We start from the raw sequence: 23,008 nt of genomic DNA on the forward strand, positions 1-23,008 counted from the left end.
GCCGCCATTTTGGTCGAGGTCAGGCAGGTTCAGAGTATAGTTCAATGTCTCCAATAAGTAGCGGCAGGACCAGAATCCCTTTCGGCAGTTTTGGCTTCGTCATTACGAGCACTAGAAAACAAGACATTCTGGGCAGTATCACCCTTGACGCAACCCTTTATTGTACAAGATGGTGTCTTTCAAAAGCCAGGAGTATAGGAGTATGTAACAAGCGAGCCATTTAATTGAAAAAACTAAACGTGACAAACAGTTGTAGGATCAGTGAAGGTTGATTTTTTAATTGAAAGTATAACAGGATCAGTTACAATAAAATCCTTCATACGTACACCATGGGCGAGTATCATGGGTAACATTACTTCGAAGCTTTATTAATACAATAATCAATAATGAAAAATCGACATCAATAGGGTTGTCCGTATTCCCAGTCAGTACCCTTCCCCGCCCGCCATGTGCACAAAGACCTCATACATCCCCCATAACGTCAAGGCTAAGTAACTAGAACGTCATAAGGAGTTGCAAGTCGCTCTCATACTGGCGCCATTTTGGTCGAGGCCAGGCAGGTTCAGAGTATAGTTCAATGTCTCCAGTAAGTAGCGGCAGGACCAGAATCCTTTTCGGCAGTTCTGGCTTCGTCATTACGAGCACTAGAAAACAAGACATTCTGGGCAATACCACCCTTGACGCAGCCCTTTATTGTACAAGATGAGGTCTTTTAAAAGCCAGGGGTATAGGAGTATGTAACAAGCGAGCCATTTAATTGAAAAAACTAAACGTGACAAACGGTTGTAGGATCAGTGAAGGTTGATTTTTTAATTGAAAGTATAACAGGATCAGTTACAATAAAATTGTCTATACGCACACCATGGGCGAGTATCATGGGTAACATTACTTCGAAGCTTTATTAATACAATAATTAATAATGAAAAATCTACATCAATAGGGTTGTCCGTATTCCCAGTCAGTACCCTTCCCCGCCCGCCATGTGCACAAAGACCGCATACATCCCCCATAACGTCAAGGCTAAGTAACTAGAACGTCATAAGGAGTTGCAAGTCGCTCCCATACTGGCGCCATTTTGGTCGAGGCCAGGCAGGTCCAGAGTATAGTTCAATGTCTCCAGCAAGTAGCGGCAGGACCGGAATCCTTTTCGGCAGTTCTGGCTTCATCATTACGAGCACTAGAAAACAAGACATTCTGGTCAATACCACCCTTAACGCAGCCTTTTATGCTACAAGATGGTGTCTTACATTCAGAAAATATTGTTGGCAGCATTTTGAAAGGAAAGATAAACGGCCGTTCTCCTAGTGAGTCTCACATTGTTACATTTATGAAGAAAGTTGAAGAGTAGTATGTTGAAAATCTGAATCCATCGTTCTACAAACTCTCAACCAGCCTTGGATGGAAAAATCCTGAAGAATGTACAAACTGAAAACCAGTTTTTGTTTGCATAGCATCAGCAGCAACACTTGAGTCAGCTTTGTGTGAAGCCGCCATCTTGATCCAATCAATACCGTCCCCTTGCACACATTCAGGGACCAGGCCACAGGACGTGTCTTCAGGTCAAACGGATTGTGGGACAAGGTCAAGAATGGAAGAGTCACCAAAATGCAAAAAGTTCTGCCGGATCCCGGGAGCCGGCCGCCTATGTCGGGGGTGATCTCAGGCCACACCAGGGCAACAAGACTTGGGGAGGGGGCAGGAGCCAAGCGCCCCTCCCAGTCAGCGCCACCACACCGCCTCTCGGGGGCCTCCGTCAATCGGTTCAGGGAGGAACCGCATCACATTGCTTTCCAATGCAGTCAGGTCCTCAAACAGCCCCCACTTACACTCACCTATGAAAATCTTACTATTGATGCTTGACTGAGACCAAGGAGATCAGAGTGCAAGTCTGTGTAAGGTGATGTACCTCTGGGGAGACAAGGTCCAGAATGTAAGAGTCGCTGTATCGCAAGAGTGGGTGAAATTTAGCCGGATGGCGGGTGAGACGCTGTAATAGCAAGAGCAGGCGCAACTCAGCTGGCCGAGAGAGACTTGGGGAGGGGGCAGGAGCCAAGCGCCCCCTCCCAGTCCGCGCCACCACACCGCCCCTGGGGGGCCTCCGTCAAGCGGTTCAGGGAGGCACCGCAGGCAGCCGTTCTTCAGATCAGTGGCTCTCACCGGCAAGGCTCCCCTCCTTTAGCAGCGTTCGTTAGCGCTGTGGTTGCGGCCGGAGGCTCCTGCTTAGTCAACGCCCCGGCCTCTCCATGTCGTAGGCCGCAAGAGTAATCGCAACTCAGCTGTCCGAGAGAGACTTGGGAAGGAGGCAGGAGCTAAGTGCCCCCTCCCAGTCTGCGCCACCACACCGCCCCTGGGGGGCCTCCGTCAAGCGGTTCAGGGAGGCACCGCAGGCAGCCGTTCTTCAGATCAGTGGCTCTCACCGGCAAGGCTCCCCTCCTTTAGCAGCATTCGTTGGCGCTGTGGTTGCGGCCGGAGGCTCCTGCTTAGTCAACGCCCCGGCCTCTCCATGTCGTAGGCCGCAAGAGTGGGCGCAACTCAGCTGGCCGAGCGAGACTTGGGGAGGGGGCAGGAGCCAAACGCCCCTTCCCAGTCCGAACCAATGAAAAGTGTTATTTTTAGGTCACATGACCTAGCCTTACATCATTAGGAACCCAAAAGTGAAATGAACCAATGAAAAGTTTTAGTAACAAGTCACATGACCTGTTATGCTTATGTTACGCGCTCCGCGCCGCGCCCCGGATCGCTTCCAGGTAGCTGCTTTTTGCGCCTCGCGAACCGGAGCACTTCCGGGTGCGCTTACGCGGCGCGTCATATGACAGAAGGGACAGGCAACAAGAACCATCAGTCAAAGAGGGGAGGACAAGTTCTTCTTTACCGTGTCACGTTGGGGCTCCACCGGAACTGATCGAATTGGTAGTCTACAGCGTTTCTGGATGTTTCAGACTAAAGCTGGCGTCAGCATGACAGCACCACCATCTCGTGACTCCGTCATGGCCATTCCGCAAGCAATCATGGCAGTTGCTCCCCACTGTAAGTCTGCGGGAGTCAGGGGCCCCGGTGACTCTTGTAGAATCTTCAAGGCTGAGGGGACGCTTTTGGGAATGGGGCCCATGCCCTAGCAGTCAAGCGTCTGAGTTCCAGGGTTTCCCAGAGCTATCCTTGCAGGCCAGGCCCAAGTCTGTGGAGTCGACCGCCATTTCCTGAGCTCCGTGGCAGCCGCCTCTCGCTGTACTGCAAGAGTGGGTGCAATTCATCCGGATGGCGGGTGAGACGCTGTAATAACAAGAGCAGGCGCAATTCAGCTTGCCGAGCGAGGCCCTGTGCCGCATGGAGCGGGCGCAACTCAGGTGGCCGAGTGAAGCGCTGGGGTGTAGCTGATAAACCTCCACCTGGGGAGGTGGGGGAGGCTCGTTCGCGCCGCCTCTCCCTTTCAGTGCACCCCACGCCGTCAAGCGTCCGAGTTCAAGGGTTGCCCAGAGCCATCCTTGCAGGCCAGGCCCAAGTCTGTGGAGCCGACCGCCATTTCCTGAGCTCCGTGGCAGCCGCCTGTCGCTGTACTGCATGAGTGGGTGTAATTCATCCGGATGGCGGGTGAGACGCTGCAATAACAAGAGCAGGCGCAATTCAGCTGGCCGAGCAAGGCCCTGTGCCGCAGGAGCGGGCGCAACTCAGGTGGCTGAGTGAAGCACTGGGGTGTAGCTGAGAAACCTCCACCTGGGGAGGTGGGGGAGGCTCGTTTGCGCCGCCTCTCCCTTTCAGTGCACCCCACGCCGTGTCCTGGCGCAGGTATATGTGATGGTTGGACCAGGGCACCACAGGACGTGACTTCAGGTCAAACGGATTGTGGGACAAGGTCCAGAATGGAAGAGTCACCAAAAGGCAACAAGTTCCGCCTGACCCCGGGAGCTGACCGCCTATGTCGGGGGCGATCTCAGGCCACACCAGGCCAACAAGACTTGGGGAGGGGGCAGGAGTCAAGCGCCCCCTCCGAGTCCGCGCCACCACTCCGGCCCTCGGGGGCCTCCGTCAAGCGGCTCAGGGAAGCATCGCAGGCAGCGGTTCTTCAGATCAGTGGCTGCTAGCAGCGATCGTTGGTGCTGTGGTTGCGGCCGGAGGCCCTGCTTAGTCAACGCCCCGGCCTCTCCATCTCATAGGCGGCAGAGTAGTCGGGGAGAAATCCCGGGAACGGCGGCATGCATTTGGATCGATGTTGCAGCACGCTGCCATGTAAATAGTTATTTAATAAAAAGTTTTACCCTGTTACTTTGGTGGTGTGTTGTATATATTTATAATATTTGCATAGTGTTTGTCGTTGTTTTGGGCGGGGTGGGCGGCGGAGCAGAGCTGTCTTGCAGCCATCATGGCGTCGAGCTCAGTTCCTCTCACTAGTTTCATATTTCTCATGAGGGGTGGTTCCTAATGTTTTTATTTTAGCGAGGTCAAAAAGAGATCCCATTAGTGGCCTACTGATTTTGCTTGATTCCTTTTGTTGTTTCTAACGACTTTTCACTATCTGCAAAGACTAAACAGAGTATTGCGACTCTGTGCTTGTTTGTAAATAGAGAATGAACCAAAGAGAACCAATTCTAAAACAGTAAATGCTTGGATAACAATAAATCAAATGGAAAGGGAAGCAGGCACGACGGATTACAACGGGGGCAAAGGCCTGCGTTACCTACCCTTCACTATCTGCAAAGATAGAATACTCCTAAAAGAAAAGAGGGGGGGGCAGCGTTCAAAGCACATCAGCGTGCATAGACACGAAAATGTTTTTACCTACCACGTACTTGACATTTTAAAGCTTTTGATATTTTCTATTAAAAAACCATTGAAATTCCCTGAAAAAACCATAGGTTATAGACCATACATAGTTAGGAATTAGCATTTACAAAACCTTATTTTACTCACACAAAACCATTGAAATTCCATATATAGTTAGTTGCACTAACTATATGTCGCGCACCCGCAATCCACTGCTGATGATGTCACATATTACATCATTCATGACATGGTCAGTGACATCACTGATGACATCACTGATGACAACTCAAATGACATCACTGACAACATCACTGATAATATCATTCATGTGATAATACAATGAACCTCTTCAGACTCTAATATAACCTTAGATACAATCAGTGTAAAAAGACACTCACAGATTGTCACTCATCCATGGAGTTACTCATACATCTAGTCAGTCATGCAAAGAATCAATCACACCTCCATTTCCTCAACTATACAGTTATACACACCTTACTAATTCAAACATGTTCTAACACATATTTAATCTCCTATACGATCCCTGATACAAGTTCACAATGATCCATACAGCCACTCACACATTCACTGGCTCTTATGCACGGTTATATATGTCAACTCTCACATGTACTGTGTTTTACATATGTACTTACTTTGACATGTTGCACTGAGATATCCATTCACTCACCAATACACTCATGCACACAGTCAACCGCCCATGCAGCTGTTTCCACATGCACCTTTGAACCCATACATCTAGTGAATCAACTGCTCACACATCTATGCACAGAGTCATACACCTCCCAGCCACTCACACACATACTTAGACTCCTATACAAATACTTGGGCAACCAATGAATATCCCATATAGTTACTCATATAGCTACTGATTAACACATTCAGCCGTTTACAGAACAACAGACATAATGATGCACAAATTAAGACAGTTTAGTCACTAACCCATGCACTCAGTGAGACGCATTTAATCACTCACTCATACAGTCAGTCATGCACCTACTAAATTCTTCATCCAGACACTTATACATCCACTCATTCTTCAATATGTAAGACATATTTTAACTTTACAGAAACATACATTCATTGGATAATGTCATCAGTGATGTCATTTGAGTTGTCATCAGTGATGTCATCAGTGATGTCACTGACCATGTCATGAATGATGTAATATGTGACATCATCAGCAGTGGATTGCGGGTGCGCGATATATAGTTAGTGCAACTAACTATATATGGAATTTCAATGGTTTTGTGTGAGTAAAATAAGGTTTTGTAAATGCTAATTCCTAACTATATATGGTCTATAACCCATGGTTTTTTCAGTGAATTCTCAAGGTTTTGTAAATGCTAATTCCTAACTATATATGGTCTATAACCTATGGTTTTTTCAGTGAATATATATATATATATACATACACATACATATATATAAATGCATATGCATATATATGCATATATATATGTGTATATGTGTGCGTGTAGAGAGAGGTAGAGAGGTAGAGGTGTAGAGGTAGAGAGGTAGAGGTAGAGAGGTAGCGGTAGAGAGGTAGAGACTAGTAGAGAGAGAAGTAGAGAGAGGTAGAGAGGTAGAGAGTAGAGAGTGAGTAATAGAGAGTAGAGAGTGAGTAGTAGAGAGTAGTAGAGAGCAGTAGAGAGAGTAGCAGAGAGTGAGTAGTAGAGAGTAGTAGAGTGAATAGTAGAGTGAGTAGTAGAGAGTAGTAGAGAGTGAGTAGTAGAGAGTGAGTATTAGAGAGTAAGTAGTAGAGTGAGTAGTAGAGAGCAGTAGAGAGTGAGTAGTAGAGAGTATTAAAGAGTGAGTAGTAGAGAGTAGTAGAGAGTGAGTAGTAGAGAGTGAGTAGTAGAGAGTAGTAGAGAGTGAGTAGCAGAGAGAGAGAATAGTAGAGAGTAGTAGAGAGTGAGTAGTAGAGTGAGTAGTAGAGACTAGTAGAGAGAGAGTAGTAGAGAGCGAGTAGTAGAGCGTAGTAGAGAGTGAGTAGTAGAGTGAATAGTAGAGAGTGAGTAGTAAAGAGAGAGTAGTAGAGAGTAGTAGAGAGTGAGAAGTAGAGAGTGAGTAGTGGAGAGTAGTAGAGAGTGAGTAGTAAAGAGTGAGTAGTAGAGAGAGAGTAGTAGAGAGTGAGTAGTAGAGAGTAGTAGATAGTGATTAGTAGGGAGTGAGTAGTAGAGAGAGAGTAGTAGAGAGTAGTAGAGTAGTAGAGAATGAGTAGTAGAGAGTGAGTATTTGAGAGTAGTGGAGCAGGAGAGAGTAAGTAGTAGAGAGTAGTGGAGAATATTCCAAAGTTTTGCACAGCACCACTTGCACAATAAGTCCAATCAAATCATATCACTTAGAGTCCTTATTGAAGCGCTGAATCTTGGTGTATATTCAAATGCTTTTATTTTCCTTACGTTTATGTACCACAGCCAGCCGAAACGTTTTGTTCTGTACAACAGAACTTCTTCAGGGCGTTCTTATTTCCTTCAAGTTATGTCGGTATCCTGTTGTCATATAACTAGATATTTCTTCCAAATGTTAGACGAGACATAAGTACATTCTTATTCAAAGTGACTAGGTATCAATTTTACCCACACAATTCAGGCAGACTTGAGTAATTTATACCATCCTCAAAGTCAGTCTTTCAAAAATTCCAAAGTATAGGACTTGATAATCCAAATCCGAATGTTTCTCAAGAAAAGTCATTTTCAATCGTTTGGAATATCGGTGTTTGGGCAGATATGACCCAGGGACCCCCAGTATGCAAGGGGAATTAGTCCCCCCTCTGCAAATGCGCCAGTGGCCTGCGTTGCAGAGAGGTGTAAAAAGGGGTATAGCCTCATTATACCTTTGTGCAATGCACCCCCCTGGCGCATACTGGAGGTTCCAGGTGGGCTAGTTGGCCCCCAGGGACCCCTAGTATGCAAGGGGAATTAGTTCCCCCTCTTCAAACATGCACGGGGGCTGCGTTGCAGAGAGGTGTAAAAAAGGGTGTGGCCTCATTACACCCTCTGCAATGCAGCCCCCTGGCTCATACTGGAGGCTCCTGGTGGGCTAGTTGGCCCCCAGGGGCCCCCAGTATGCAAGGGGAATTAGTTCCCCCTCTTCAAACATGCACGGGGGCTGCGTTGCAGAGAGGTGTAAAAAGGGGCGTGGTTAATCAGTTTAATACTTTGCTCTCCATAGCAAATTGTCCTTCCACAAAATTTGCAAACAATTTTGAAATCTCCAAACTGGGTTTGGATCTTTGGGACCATCTCACTTGTCTCTGGACCCGATGGAGGGGGTTGCTTACTTTGGGAGATGCTGGGTGAAGATTGGGGAGGGTTTCTGGTCAGTTCTCTGACCTCTGCCGCAGCATAGTTGTTTAGGTGCCGGCGTTGCATGTGGCGAATCATGGTGTTGTTGCCAAAAGAATACTTTTTGGCAGGGTTCCACCTGGAAAGTACAGTGCCACAGATCAGACAAGTAACCTTTGGCGCATTACATTTCTTGAGGCCCCATGGGATTTTAAAAAACTCCCAGAAAATGTGCTCCTTTGGCTTATAGGTGGTAGTATCTTCAGGCAGGTACCGCCTCTCCTCCTCCTCTTCCTCCTCCTCCTCCTCCTCTTCTTCTTCTCCACCACTGTGGTGTTGTGGTGGTCCTTGTGTTGGTGGTGGTGGTGGTGGTTGAGATGCTCCTGCTGCTCCTGCAACTGTAGCCATTTCTCAGTACAAATAGGTACAAATAGGTCTGCAAACAAGTCTTCCTCAGACAAAGTAAAAAGTGAGAATGAGGAAAAAAGGTGGGGGCTTTCATCTTTTGGAAAACAAAACTGTCCTGAACCATTGAAAACTGTTATTTTCGGGTCACATGACACTGGCTTTATCATTTGGAAACCAAAACTGTCCTGAACCAATGAAAAGTGTTATTTTCAGGTCACATGACCCGCTGCGCTTACGCTACCTGCCACGGGGCACGCCCGGGGGCTCTTACGTAGCGCGATCATATGCGCTCGAGTGCTTCCGGGTGCGCTTACGCCGTGCGTATCACGCGGACGCGCCTACGCGATACGTCACAATGATGTTTTCGTTCACGGCAATAGCGCTAACGGGACGCTCACCAGTACGCGCACCGGAGCGCGCCGCATGACTGCTCTTACCGGAGCGCTCACCGGTACGCGCACCAGGAGCGCTCCATGGCAAAATAAAAAAAACATGAACAATATACATAAAAAAAAATAGTATTACATAAATATACAATATAGGATTCATTATAAAAAATATTACATTTCATAGCTATAGAAATTTGCTATTATAAAACCTTTGAAATTCACTGAAAAAAACATAGGTTTGAGGCCCTATATATAGTTAGGAAGTAGCATTTAAAAAACCTATGAAATTCACTGAAAAAACCATAGGTTTCACACCAGTTATAGTTAGGGATTAGCATTTAAAAAACCTTTGAAATTCACTGAAAAAACCATAGGTTTGACACCAGTTATAGTTAGCTGGAAATTTTACTGACATAAAACCATTGAAATTCCCACGTTATAGTTAGTTGGACTCACTATAACTTGCGCGCCTGCAATGCACTGCTGATGACGTCACATATTACATCACTCATGACATGGTCAGTGACATCACTCATGACATCACTGATGACACCATCCTTGTGACAGAGTGACATACCTTCTTTCAGTGTAATGTAACCCTTGAAACACATATTCAAAAATAGAAACTAACATTTTCAAAAAAATGGAGATACCCATACCAGTTACAACAACCAAATTCCGTAATTCCACCATCTATATACACATCCACTCATTCACCAACAGTTCTATATAGTCACTCATACATATACTCACTCATCATATGTAGTGATACACCTATACATCCTGTTACACACGACAGTCATCCAAAAGTTACTCACACACATACTCACACATGCAAATAAACTATTGAACATCCATTTATTTGCATATACAACTATACACACACTACCACCTTACTTCTAAGGAAACTTACACATACTTACTCTCTTAAACAATCACTTATAGAAACACATACTTATTTAAACAGGAACTCTTACAATCTCTCACTCTCACATATACTCACTTATATACATCAATACTCACATATACTAGATTAAAACATATGTTGTTACTGATAAAGACACTAGTGAGACAGTCATTCAACACTAACACACACATATACACACTCATCCACCCATACAGTCCTGCACATATGCTGTCTTCAAAACACATACAAACAGTGAGTCAGTCATTGATGCATCTATGTGATAAGTAATACCCTCACCAAACCATACAGACACTCATACTGATACTAAAAAAACATCTAATAACCCATATACACACACATGTAGCTACTCACCAACCCATGCAGCCACTTATACACAAAGTGAAACACTGATACATATATTTAAATATTTAAACATTACTCGCTAATATATGTATTCACTAAGATACACTTAATAAGCCAGTTAACCAATCATTTTTTTTTTAAACATCCTTTTAGACACTTATTTAAACATTTATTCTTCCATCGACCTTCACATATACATATATAAAACATATTTATTTTTCAGAAAGACACACATTCACTGGATGGTGTCATCAGTGATGTCATGAGTGATGTCACTGACCATGTCATGAGTGATGTAATATGTGACATCATCAGCAGTGCATTGCAGGCGCGCAAGTTATAGTGAGTCCAACTAACTATAACGTGGGAATTTCAATGGTTTTATGTCAGTAAAATTTCCAGCTAACTATAACTGGTGTCAAACCTATGGTTTTTTCAGTCAATATATATATATATATAGGCCGAAATAAATCGATTTAGAGCCAGCTACACAGCCAGCTACACATGGCGTCGTGGTTATCTTTTGGCAGCAAAAAGGGTAACGTGCATTGCATATATATATATAGATGACAACAATCCCATCCAGACTACTTTACACAGAAAGGCCGCGGCTGGCAACACCACGCTCCATGCCTCAAGCCTACATCCAAAGCATACTATGCACAGCATACCTTACGGAGAAATCCTAAGGTTAAAAAGAATATGTAGCACTGCTGTGGATTTTAAACGATGCACTGACGAATTGAAAGTCCGGATGAGGGCTCGTGGTTATTCTGACCAGATTTTTAACCAGGCTCTAGTGAAGGCTGAGAAACTGTCTAGAGCCAGTTTACTGGTTAATAAAAATAGTACGCCCACCAATGGAAGTGAAACAGATGACATAGAGTGTCCAAGATTCATCACTGACTATAGTAGCCAGGAAAATAAAATTAGACAGATCATAAACAAACACTGGTCTACCATTCAAACTGACACTGTTTTGGGATGCATGCTACCTGACAAACCCCTGGTTACGTTCAGACGAGCACAAAATATGGGCGCAATTCTTGATCAAAGTAGCCCGGAATTGCAACAAAAGCCCAACTGGTTAATATCAGCAGGTTTTCGAAAGTGCACCTCTTGCAGAGCGTGCAAGTTCGGAATCAATAAGACCCACTACAGAACACCGTTTTCTACTGCTGATATTCCGATCAAAGGTAGCCACACTTGTAAAACTGAATATGCTGTGTACGTCCTGACGTGTACGTGTGGCCTTAACTATATTGGCAGTACAAAACAGCAAGTGCACGTCAGGATTTTGCAGCATATCAGAGCTATCCTTCATAGTGATCAGGCATATCCGGTGGCTTGCCATTTTGAGAGCACACATAACAAAGACCTTAATTGTCTCTCTTATTATGTGATAGCTTCTGTCCCAAACCCTAGAAGAGGAGGCAACAGGGAGTTCAAGTTAAGGAGATTAGAGTCAAGTTTGATCCTTGAATTTGATAGCAAATGGCCGAATGGCCTTAACAAACAGAGGATCTACGCCACTTTTTATAAATACTTGCTCTAAACATCTGTCAGCTGTAAATATTAAATATCATCTAGGCTTCCTGTTAGCACCTTTTCAACCCCCTAGATAAGTCAGGATCCCTGTGATCTAGGGTGGGAATCTGTTTTCATGAACTCACCTTGAAAATATCTTGCTCATACATGTAATCAAAGTGGCTGGTCAAGTTCCTTGTCAGCCACTTTTCTAATTATTACTCTGCTTCCTCCAAATGTGTACACATATATATTTTTTTTCACTGGGTTTTAAGTATTTATTCATGTACCTTAGATGTGAAAACTGGTTTTAACACTTATTTATATATGTGGTGTCTTTTTCTATAACTTTTAAATGATGATTTATTCATACTGGTAATAATAGGTTTTATGTATAAGTTTACTCAGACCAATAATAAGGAAATACATTCATATTTCCTTCGTGTCTAGATTAACATACATGTACCTCATACACAGATTTTTATCATCATAAGCTCTCAGCACTTTGTTTCCCTTTTCTTGTGATTAATTTTCCCTCTATTGGCACTTATGCACTTTATCATCTCCGTGAATTGCAGACTGTGATTCAATGACACATTAGGATTTGCACTTTCACCACTTGTCCCGTTCCCCTATCAATTAAAGGTTGCGATATTTTGCACAATTTCTTGAATATAATTTGAACAAATGAAATAATTGATATCGATTTAAATGTTTCATACAAATTGCATAATTTTGCACAGTTGTTATATTTGCACAGGCCTTTGCTAAGATTTGCACAGGGATTTATCCCATAATGCTTTTATCATCATTGCGTAATTTTGCACATGTGTTATTGCTTTTATAGGCATCTGCTATAATTTGCACAGGGATTTATCCCAAACCATTCAGGAAAGCGGATTATACATGTTTACAATGTCTTGGTGTTTATTGCGCAATTTTGCACATAGGCCAGTGCTTGTTTTGGGATTTATCCAGTAAAATCAAAACAATTATTGCAATTCTTATGTTTAAGAAAATATGTGAACAATTAATTAACATAGTTTATTTTTATGATTTTGCCATCGCACTTTGTATAAACTCTTTTGTTTATGTCTATGATCATGTGACCTGAGAGAGAAAGGGCGGGGAGGCGGGCTTGCACTGCGTTATAAAAATGAAAAAATGACGTTGAATCGATGCATGTGAACAAGGGCTTTGGAAGCCCGAAATGCGTCTTGCCCTCGCTGTTTTCAACCCTTGTACAATAAATCATCTGTGTATCCAGTTCGTGGTCCGTCTCCTCATTGCCTGGAGGGTTCTGATTCTCACAAGAACCAGTAGTGGCTGTCTTTGGAGTTTGCGCACATATATATATATATAGATCAAGCCTCGGCTGAGGTGAAACGCGTCATGGCGACTGGTGGGCTGTTTATTCTTCACGAATAAATGCACTGATAACGAGAGCACGGAGTCTGTGGCTTTACTCAATTTTCCGGTTTGCTGTGTGGCGTGGCTGCGCTCTGCTGTACTGCATCGGACTCAACGTAATATATATATATATATATATATATATATATATATATATATATATATATATATATATATATATATATATATATCCACACCGGTTTCCACAACAATGTAATGGACTAAATCGAGCCGCAGCACCGCCAAGAAACAGGAGACCCAGATTTCCGTGAGCAATTTACTTTATTTCTGCAACGGGCAGCATAACGTTTTGGCCTCCCAGAGGCCTTGGTCACATGGCACCATAGAGGGCGGCAGCAGAAATTTAAAGTGCAAGTGCAGGTGAAATGAACGATTTCATTGGGTGTCAATTAAAAGCACGAGGAGCATAGTAAAAATACTACAATTTTTTCCCTTGCTATTCACTGTGCTTCTTACACAAAAACAGTATTGGGATCAATCCCTATAGGCTTGATATTGCACATAACTCGACATGATGAATCAAATAGCATGACACTAGTAATCTGGTGCACGCTGTACTACATGGTTAAACACAATATTGGGATAAATCCCTAACCATAACATTTCATATGACCAAACATCATGAATCAATAAGCATGATATTTTTTAAAACTTCACACAGCCAAGAAATGTTTATATTGGTAAATATCACATGCATTACTACACAAAATATAGCAGAATAAATAGTTATTTAGCTATAAATACATATAAAAAAATATATATATATGAGAAATACTTAAAAATGCTTAGCATGTGATAAAAAGTTGACCTAAAGTCCAATTCTTTATATATACAAAAAGAATGAATTGAAATCAATACTATGGCATGCAACGGTCAACCTATAAATATTCATTATGTCTATGTGCAATTTACCAAATTTATATCCTGTGTTAAGACACCCACATGAATGAATGAGTGAAGATATATATATATATGCAATGCAGGTTACCCTTTTTGCTGCCAAAAGATAACCACAACGCCATGTGTAGCTGGCTCAAAATCGATTTATTTTGGCCTGACTCAAATGCGTTTCGGCTGTCCTTGCAGTCTTGCTCACCTATATCCACAAAGTCAGAAGCAGCCATTTTTAAGCTATCAAGTTACGTGTCACCTGTTAGATTACAAAATCATAAAAAGTGTAGGCAGACTTGAAGTTTTTTACATGCATTATTCAGTTCGTAAATGATATAAAGAACAATTTTATATCAAACTTCGGAATATTTTGCATGAATCAATGTCGGGAAACAAACAGAATAAATGTTATTTTATCAACATTCTCATTTTATCTATCGCACACATTAACGTTATACTCATTACTTTTTAAAGGCGTGTATGTGCATTGTTTTTTTGTTGGACACATCTTTCGCACCATTGGGTAAGACAATTGTGGATTCTGTGTAACTCTTTGAATTTATCCATATATATATATATATATATATATAGATATATATATATATATAAAACTATACTTTGCACAACTATATTTCTGATGTCAATATTTATTTTATGATATATTTGTACTCACCACCAAATATAGGATGTTGATATTTTTGACATCAATATTTATTTATTATTTATTTATTTAAAATATTTATAGAGCGCGACTGTCACCTGGCAGGTATCCTGGCGCTGTTGGCTACTCCTAGAGGTTCTTAGACGGGGGTTGAACTATGGTTGGGGATTTAAAGGGACGGAGGAAAGAGCCAGGTTTTAATTCGTTTTCTGAAGGGAAGGAGGTGAGGGATTTGGCGAATATCGACAGGCAAACTGTTCCACAACTTGGCAGCAGCTACTCTGAACGATCTTCCCCCAGTCCTGGCCTTCTTACATCTGGGCACTTTCACGAGGCAGGCAGTTGTAGACCTAAGTGTTCTGGTGGGAGTATACCACGAGAACAGACGTTGGAGAGGCCTGGGTCCGGCACCGTGTAGTGCCTTAAAGACCAGGCAAAGGGCTTTAAAGGCAACGCGTTGCTTCAACGGCAGCCAGTGCAGCTCGGCCAGTGCTGCGGTGGCCGAGGATCTCCTGGTCCAGCCAAGGGCCAGTTTGGCTGCTGCCGACTGAACTCGTTGGAGTCTGTCCAGTAGTGTCGCAGGGGATTCAAACAGCAGCGCATTACAATAGTCTAGGCGACTAAGAATAGTGCACCTGACTATCAATGCTCGGGCAGAAGGTGGTAATAGAGGCAGGACTTTGCGCAGTGAGCGCATAAGGCCTGCGCAGGTAGCGACTGTTCTTGAAACCTGCGTTTCCATGCTTAGTTGGTGGTTAAGCATGACGCCCAGGTTGCAAACACTGGTGACCGGTGGCGGGTTGTTAGAGTTTTCCGGGGGCCAAAACTCAGCAGGCAGAGGGCGCGGTATACGGCTCGCAGGGCAGAACAGAACCTCGGTTTTCGAGGAGTTAAACTGGAGGGAGTTTCTGTGCAGCCAGCTTGCGGTGTCTCTTAGACAGTTGTGGAAAGCTTCTAAGGGGATGGAATCTTCGCCCTCCCAAGAGAGAAGGAGCTGAGTGTCGTCCGCGTAGTTTACTGTGGTCATGTTGTGTGATTTAATTAGAGTGACCAAAGGTTTCAAGTAAACATTAAATAAAATCGGGCTGATGGAGGAGCCCTGGGGAACACCGTGAGGGACAGGGTAGAAGGCCGATTGGAAAGGGGGAAGGGATACAGCCTGTTTTCTGTCACTGAGGTAAGAGTGGAACCAGATCAGGGCCGTGCCGTCGATCCCTGCCTCTCTCAGCCGCTCGAGCAGAATCCCATGGTTGACAGTATCGAATGCGGCAGACAGGTCTAATAGGATCAAGGCCACAACTTGGCCCCTGTCTGCGCGCATTCGAAGCTCCTCCATGGTGGTGAGCACAGTGGTTTTGGTGCCATGGGCTGGGCGAAAACCAAATTGGAATTCGTCCAGAATGTGGTGCTGCTCGAGGTGGGTTGAGAGGCAGTTACTGACCCAACGTTCCAGCACCTTCACCGGGAATGGCAGAAGTGATATGGGGCGGAAATTGGACAAGCATTCTGGATTGATCGTGGGTTTCTTCAGAAGCGGGGTGATGAGCGCTTGCTTCCAGGAGGTGGGGACGAAGCCACAGCTGAGGGATTGATTACAAATCATCCGGAGAGTATGGAATAATTCGTGTCCACATGCTTTCCAAATTTTCGGAGGCAAAGGGTCAAGGGGAGATCCAGAGGTGATGCCTTGTGCCACTTTGTCAAATTCAGTTTGAGAGAGAAGGGGGAAAGCTCGGAGCCTGTTCGTGGGAGGGCAGGCTGACTTCGGAGAGTCAGGATTGATGGGGCTAACTTCGGGAGAGGTGGGATGGATGTGTGGCGGGGGCGTGGCTAAGTTATTTATGATAGCCTCGCTCAGTTTTTTACTTACAAAATTGAGACTATCACAGAGGGTCTGAGATGGAGAGATGGGGTTTTTGGCGCAGTCAGGATGTAAAATATTGTCCAGGATCTGAAATATGCTTTTAGGACTGTTAGCCGCATTAGCTATGGTGGAGCAGTAGTAATTCGCTTTGCTCTCTGTGATGGCGGATTTGTATTCACGGAGTGCCTTTTTCCAGAGGACTTTCTTGTTATTACAGTATCCGTGTCTCCACTGTCTCTCAGCCTGTTTACAGGTTGATTTGAGGATTTTCAGGGAGTCGTTGTACCAGGGAGTAGGTGCTCTACCTTTAGGTTTGCAGAGTTTTAGAGGGGCGACCGAGTCCGCGATGGATGTGATTTTTGCGCTAAAGGATCTGTAGTTGTATTCCACCAAATTGGAAGAGGAGACACTATCTTCCACCTCGAAGACTGTGGCGGAGATGCTGAGTTTTTCTAAAGCTTTCCAATTACGATAAGAAAATTGTGGTGGCAAGTGAGTCTTGGGCTTTCTTGTTGTGGCGTTGTTGATGTAAAGTTTAATGAGCGATTGGTCTGTCCAGCTCATAGGCAGGATGTCGCCTACTTGCGTTAGACCCGGACTCGAAAAGATGAGGTCGAGGCGGTTGCCAGCGGAATGGGTGGGGTCCTTTATCAGTTGGTGAAGCCCCACACTGTCACAGGACAGCAGAAGATTGTTTAGACCTGTGTCTAGGCTGCCGTTTGGCCAAAGATTGAAGTCTCCTAGAATAATAAGTTTATTATGGGAGGTTGCCAAATTAGTGATAATCGTGAGGAGCGCTTGCTGTTGCGAGAGGGAGAAGGCCCCAGGCGGTCGGTAGCAAATAATTACCGTGAAGGTGACTCCTAGGTGGCAATTTATAGTCAGACCGAAAAGCTCAATTCCGGGTACTGAATCTATATCAATGGTGTTCAATTGCCACGAGGCTCGGAAGATGACACCGACACCGCCACCGCGGCCTTTGGGTCTAGGGAGATGGAGAATGTTAAAATTTAGAGGGCAAGCAGAGGCTAAGTCAGTCTCACAGTTGGCATGTGTCCAAGTCTCTGTTAAAAAAAGTACATCTAGATGATGTGAGTCTATAAGGAGGTTAATTTCGGTGGCATGCTTCGGTAACGATCTGACATTCAAGAGGCCTCCTACAAGTAGGTCCTTGTAGGTGATGTCTGTTAAGGGAGAAGCAGTCTCTTCAAAGGTGAGCTTACCTTCATGAGCATATCCTCGGAGGTTAAGCAGGGCATCGCGGGAATAGCAGGGGGACAGTGGGGTGTGTTGGGCAGGGTTTATGGCGCTAGGCGCGTCCTCGTCGCGGACGAGCGCAGACGAGCTTGCCTTAAGCGTGCCTTCGGCGCGCAATCGGCGTGCCCGCTGCGCTCGTCCGCTGCGCTTCCGGTATTGACACATGATTTATAGTAACAGCAGGTGGCGTAGGAGGAGTCGTGGCCAGCAGTAAATGGGCGTGGCTATCGTCTCCCTTTCGGCGGTCAATGGCGCCAAGGAGCGAGTAGATTCTGCTTCCCCACAGCTAATAATCAGCTGTTCTGGAAGTCAGGAAGTGTGCAAAACGGCAAGTATTTCCTTTAAAAAACAGTAACAATACACAATCACAAGTTTAAAATGAATGGAACACCTCCCGGCTTTTCGCCTCAGGAGTTTAGCAGCAATGGGGCAGCGCGGCGTCAGCGCGTCCTATATCACTGCGGAGGGGGCGTGGCCAGCAGTAGATGGGTGTGGCTATCGTCTCCCTTTCGGCGGTCAATGGCGCCAAGGAACGAGTAGATTCTGCTTCCCCACAGCTAATAATCAGCTGTTCTAGAAGTCAGGAAGTGTGCAAAACGGCAAGTATTTCCTTTAAAAAACAGTAACAATACACAATCACAAGTTTAAAATGAATGGAACACCTCCCGGCTTTTCGCCTCAGGAGTTTAGCAGCATGAATGGGGCAGCGCGGCGTCAGCGCGTCCTATATCACTGCGGAGGGGGCGTGGCCAGCAGTAGATGGGCGTGGCTATCGTCTCCCTTTCGGCGGTCAATGGCGCCAAGGAACGAGTAGATTCTGCTTCCCCACAGCTAATAATCAGCTGTTCTGGAAGTCAGGAAGTGTGCAAAACGGCAAGTATTTCCTTTAAAAAACAGTAACAATACACAATCACAAGTTTAAAATGAATGGAACACCTCCCGGCTTTTCGCCTCAGGAGTTTAGCAGCAATGGGGCAGCGCGGCGTCAGCGCGTCCTATATCACTGTGGAGGGGGCGTGGCCAGCAGTAGATGGGCGTGGCTATCGTCTCCCTTTCGGCGGTCAATGGCGCCAAGGAACGAGTAGATTCTGCTTCCCCACAGCTAATAATCAGCTGTTCTGGAAGTCAGGAAGTGTGCAAAACGGCAAGTATTTCCTTTAAAAAACAGTAACAATACACAATCACAAGTTTAAAATGAATGGAACACCTCCCGGCTTTTCGCCTCAGGAGTTTAGCAGCAATGGGGCAGCGCGGCGTCAGCGCGTCCTATATCACTGCGGAGGGGGCGTGGCCAGCAGTAGATGGGCGTGGCTATCGTCTCCCTTTCGGCGGTCAATGGCGCCAAGGAACGAGTAGATTCTGCTTCCCCACAGCTAATAATCAGCTGTTCTGGAAGTCAGGAAGTGTGCAAAACGGCAAGTATTTCCTTTCAAAAACAGTAACAATACACAATCACAAGTTTAAAATGAATGGAACACCTCCCGGCTTTTCGCCTCTGGAGTTTAGCAGCAATGGGGCAGCGCGGCGTCAGCGCGTCCTATATCACTGCGGAGGGGGCGTGGCCAGCAGTAGATGGGCGTGGCTATCGTCTCCCTTTCAGCGGTCAATGGCGCCAAGGAACGAGTAGATTCTGCTTCCCCACAGCTAATAATCAGCTGTTCTGGAAGTCAGGAAGTGTGCAAAACGACAAGTATTTCCTTTAAAAAACAGTAACAATACACAATCACAAGTTTAAAATGAATGGAACACCTCCCGGCTTTTCGCCTCAGGAGTTTAGCAGCAATATAGCATATTTATATCTCGTAATTGTGGCACAGGATATTTTAGTCAGTGAACCATGAGCCAGCATAGCAAGGTGCTTTGCTTCACTACACCAACATTCTGTATATGAGGGCCTAAATCTACCCATGGTGTTCTTGAACAAGGGAAGAAAACTGAAATGTAAAAAGACAGCTTATTACTATTGCAAAACGGAAGTAGCTCAGGCAGACTCTAAGGTATTCAGGGCTCCCAGGAGCTCAATAAATTGGACATTTGATGCAAATTTAGGGGCAGAGACATTGCCAATCTGTTTGAGTCCTCCCAAAAATATCAGCTGTTTAGGAATATTGTAACTGAATATACATTACAGGTTCAACATGTCTGCTTCTTATCAAGTTAACAGGTTAGATCTAAATTGAGGATTTATTGATGAGTGGCTTATTTCCAAAAATCTCTGCCCCAACTTCACCCTACCAAAGTGTTTCACGGAAGAGTTTAATCTAATCATGCCTTTTTGTTTCCACAATAGCTGAGAACCTGTGCTTCTGGCAGGCCTGTGAAGATTTACGGTCCGGGGACCAGTCACAAATGACAGAGATGCTGGATTCGGTTTATCAGTGAGTTGAATATTGATACTTTTTGTGTACATGATGTTTTATATTGGAGATTTAGATACCTATGGTGGGTGTTGGGATTTAGGTGTAATGCTTCTTAAAGGACTCAGAACCACTTGCCAAAACAATGGAAGGAAGGATACAACAATCTCCATTATGTCACTGTATCTATGTTATTACAACTCACATTTACACTCTTCACCTACTTCAGAGAACAGAGAATGATAACAAATGAAAGTGAAAAGGATATTTATTTTCAGGTTTTATAATCGTGGAGCTGCTGAAAGCTCATGCCGTTTCTAAATATCTGTGCTGGTGAAGAAAATGGGACATATCAATAGAAACAGAAACCAAGGCGAAGCAGAAAAAAGTAGTGAGGGTGGATATCCTTTACTGGTGCCTACTCTCACACTGTATGTCTATTTCAAGTGACGACACCCTGGGTCTTGATTTTATAGAAACTGGTAGACCTGTCCAGCTGCAAGACAGAAGGCATAAAGTCAGTGCATAATACCCGATAAGCCTCAAAGAACAAATAACACCTGAAAGAAGGCTTACCAGATCCAGCAGCAGATGCTGCTATGAGGGGCCAGGAACCGACCTGCAATTCAGCTTAGACCCCTGAACCCTACTTAACAGACTTGTAACACTTCTAAATAAATTGGGCTAGACAGACCAAACAATAGAAAAAGGCACCGAAAGGACTAACAGGAACCAAAAAGGAAAACATAACAAATAGTGAGGGATGTATAATGTGTTAAAACTATAACAAGAGCCAGAGTAGTCAACACAGCCATGAAACTGGTTGCCAGCCACAGAACTAAGTCCATGGGTTCTAAATAGTGTTGTAGTCCTCTTGACCAGGAAAATAATCCATCCCAGGATGTGAGTGTGCGTAATTAAATTAAAGTTTAGTAGTTTGCTGTTCCCACCTGCCTAAGTTATCATAGGCTTCTCCTCCAGTGTCTGTCATCTAGCCTGAATCCTGACAATTATAAAATATAATAGGCTCAAGCAAGAAGGAGTTAGATGGTAAACACATGCTCGAATGCTGTGTAGATAAGAGAAACTTAGATGATATTTTGCCCCACACAATAGAGGAATATTTTGTTGTGTAAAGGACACAACCTCTTCAACATTTGCAGAAGCATACCATAAGCTTATCTGGAAGATGTTTTTTCCATGCTACAAAAGGATGATTAAATATCAGCACCTCAAAAAGGAGAAAAACACTTCAGATTTGAGGTAACGTTTTATCACCTCATTTTGAGAAAACAAATATCCCATTCTTAATATGGGTGAGTATATGAGTATATTGTATCACCTCCCTTTAGAGGAGGTGGCAATTCCAATCTTCATTTGAGGTAATGTACATGCTATCTCCTGGAGATTATGCACAACTCCTGTTCCACTCCTCCAAAATCCTAATCAATAGAACAACCTTTTAATTGGTTAGGCACATCCCAGTTGTATTCTACTCAACCAAATTTTTGGTTTTAAGCATGTTCCATACTTCAAGGTACCACCTCAATTCAATCGCAAATTCCCTCCTTACTACCTTACAGACAACAGCAACCTGTGTGCTCTATTCCTTTAACCTAATTGGGCAATGCAACACCTCCTTGGCACTTCAAACCCTTGCCTGTAACTACCTTCTTTTCGGGTTCTGCAGAGGAGCATCCTCATCCCTCAAGTTTGGAAAGTTCTGAATGATTTCCTGAGCCTCACGGAAGTCCCACTCCGAGACCCATTTAACCATCATGACAATCAAGAGAGATTTCTCAATGCATCCTTGTTGCAATTGGTTTCTGCCCATTTAATACAGCCAGATTTATGGCTTTTTGGATCACCTGGGTTTGGACTTTTTACTGTAGGTGAGTCTCCCTGCATCTGTCTCACCCATGGTAATCACATGAAAAATGGACTGCACATATTTACTCCCAACGTCCACCTTTTAAGATAAGTCCACTGGGATGTAACAAGGGTAATGGGCACTTGGCATGTTACACAGGTATTCACACTGCAAGTGAGAGACTACTGGCCCAGTAACTGGCATAGAGGGAACTTTGCAGGATTAGATATTGACCTGTGGTAGGCCTTATTATGACAGTGTACACTAATAGGGAAAGTCAGTGTGATTTACAGTTTTGTTTGTGGTAACACATAGAAATAAAACTGCCTTAGAGCAGAGTTTTTGCGACCTTTTTGCCTATAGAGACCAGAGACATATCAAATTGGGGTGTAACCTGTGAGGGGAAAATCAATTCTGCAAGCACAACAAATCTATCTGCACAAATTATTGATCATAAAGAATTGACATATTTCCCTGCCTCAGCTCAGGATCAGAGCCCTGGCCTTTTGTCACCCTGCTAGGCCAAGTTAATTATATTTCTCTGTAAGCAGCAAGAACAAAAGCCTCCCCACTCAAAGGGAGCAATTATCATTGCTTCAGTCAGCTCATTGGGAGAAAAGGAATGGGGTGGCATGCTTTTCATGATTCAAGCAGCTCTCTCACTGTACAAGAGATGGTCCTGCCCATACCCACTGAAGAAAGGAGGGGCCCATACCTCTTGAACCAAGACAGGAATGGGCTTCCCTTTGAAAATCCAGTGAGAAGGGGGCTGGCAGTGATATTAGCAAGCTGAGGCCCCTAGTGGAGATGTGACTACTGACTCCTGGATAATGCCATTTTTAACTGCCCAGCATGCTGGGCAGGAGGGTTGGGACAGGGGTGGAGAGTAGTCCCAGGCATAAAACTCCGCTCTCCTCCTGCAGTTTGTGGAATTCCGGCACTCGCGCTCCACAGAGGAAAGCGGAGTTCCTTAGGTCCAGCTTTTTGTGCTTGACATGCAGCTGAGAGGCTTCTGGT

At 44.4% G+C, this 23,008-nt stretch overlaps 1 protein-coding gene across 1 annotated transcript in view; it reads left to right on the top strand.

Moving 5' to 3' along the window:
- Positions 1–23,008, top strand: part of RGS11 (regulator of G protein signaling 11) — a 1,486,254-nt gene that overhangs the window by 1,143,635 nt on the left and 319,611 nt on the right. The window contains exon 14 of the mRNA XM_086939774.1: positions 20,055–20,142. Coding sequence (XP_086795900.1) covers positions 20,055–20,142 — 88 coding nt within the window. The remainder of the gene's footprint in view (positions 1–20,054; positions 20,143–23,008) is intronic.

Source organism: Lissotriton vulgaris, chromosome 10 (genome assembly GCF_964263255.1).
Source record: "Lissotriton vulgaris chromosome 10, aLisVul1.2, whole genome shotgun sequence".
In the NCBI taxonomy this organism is placed as follows: domain Eukaryota; kingdom Metazoa; phylum Chordata; class Amphibia; order Caudata; family Salamandridae; genus Lissotriton; species Lissotriton vulgaris.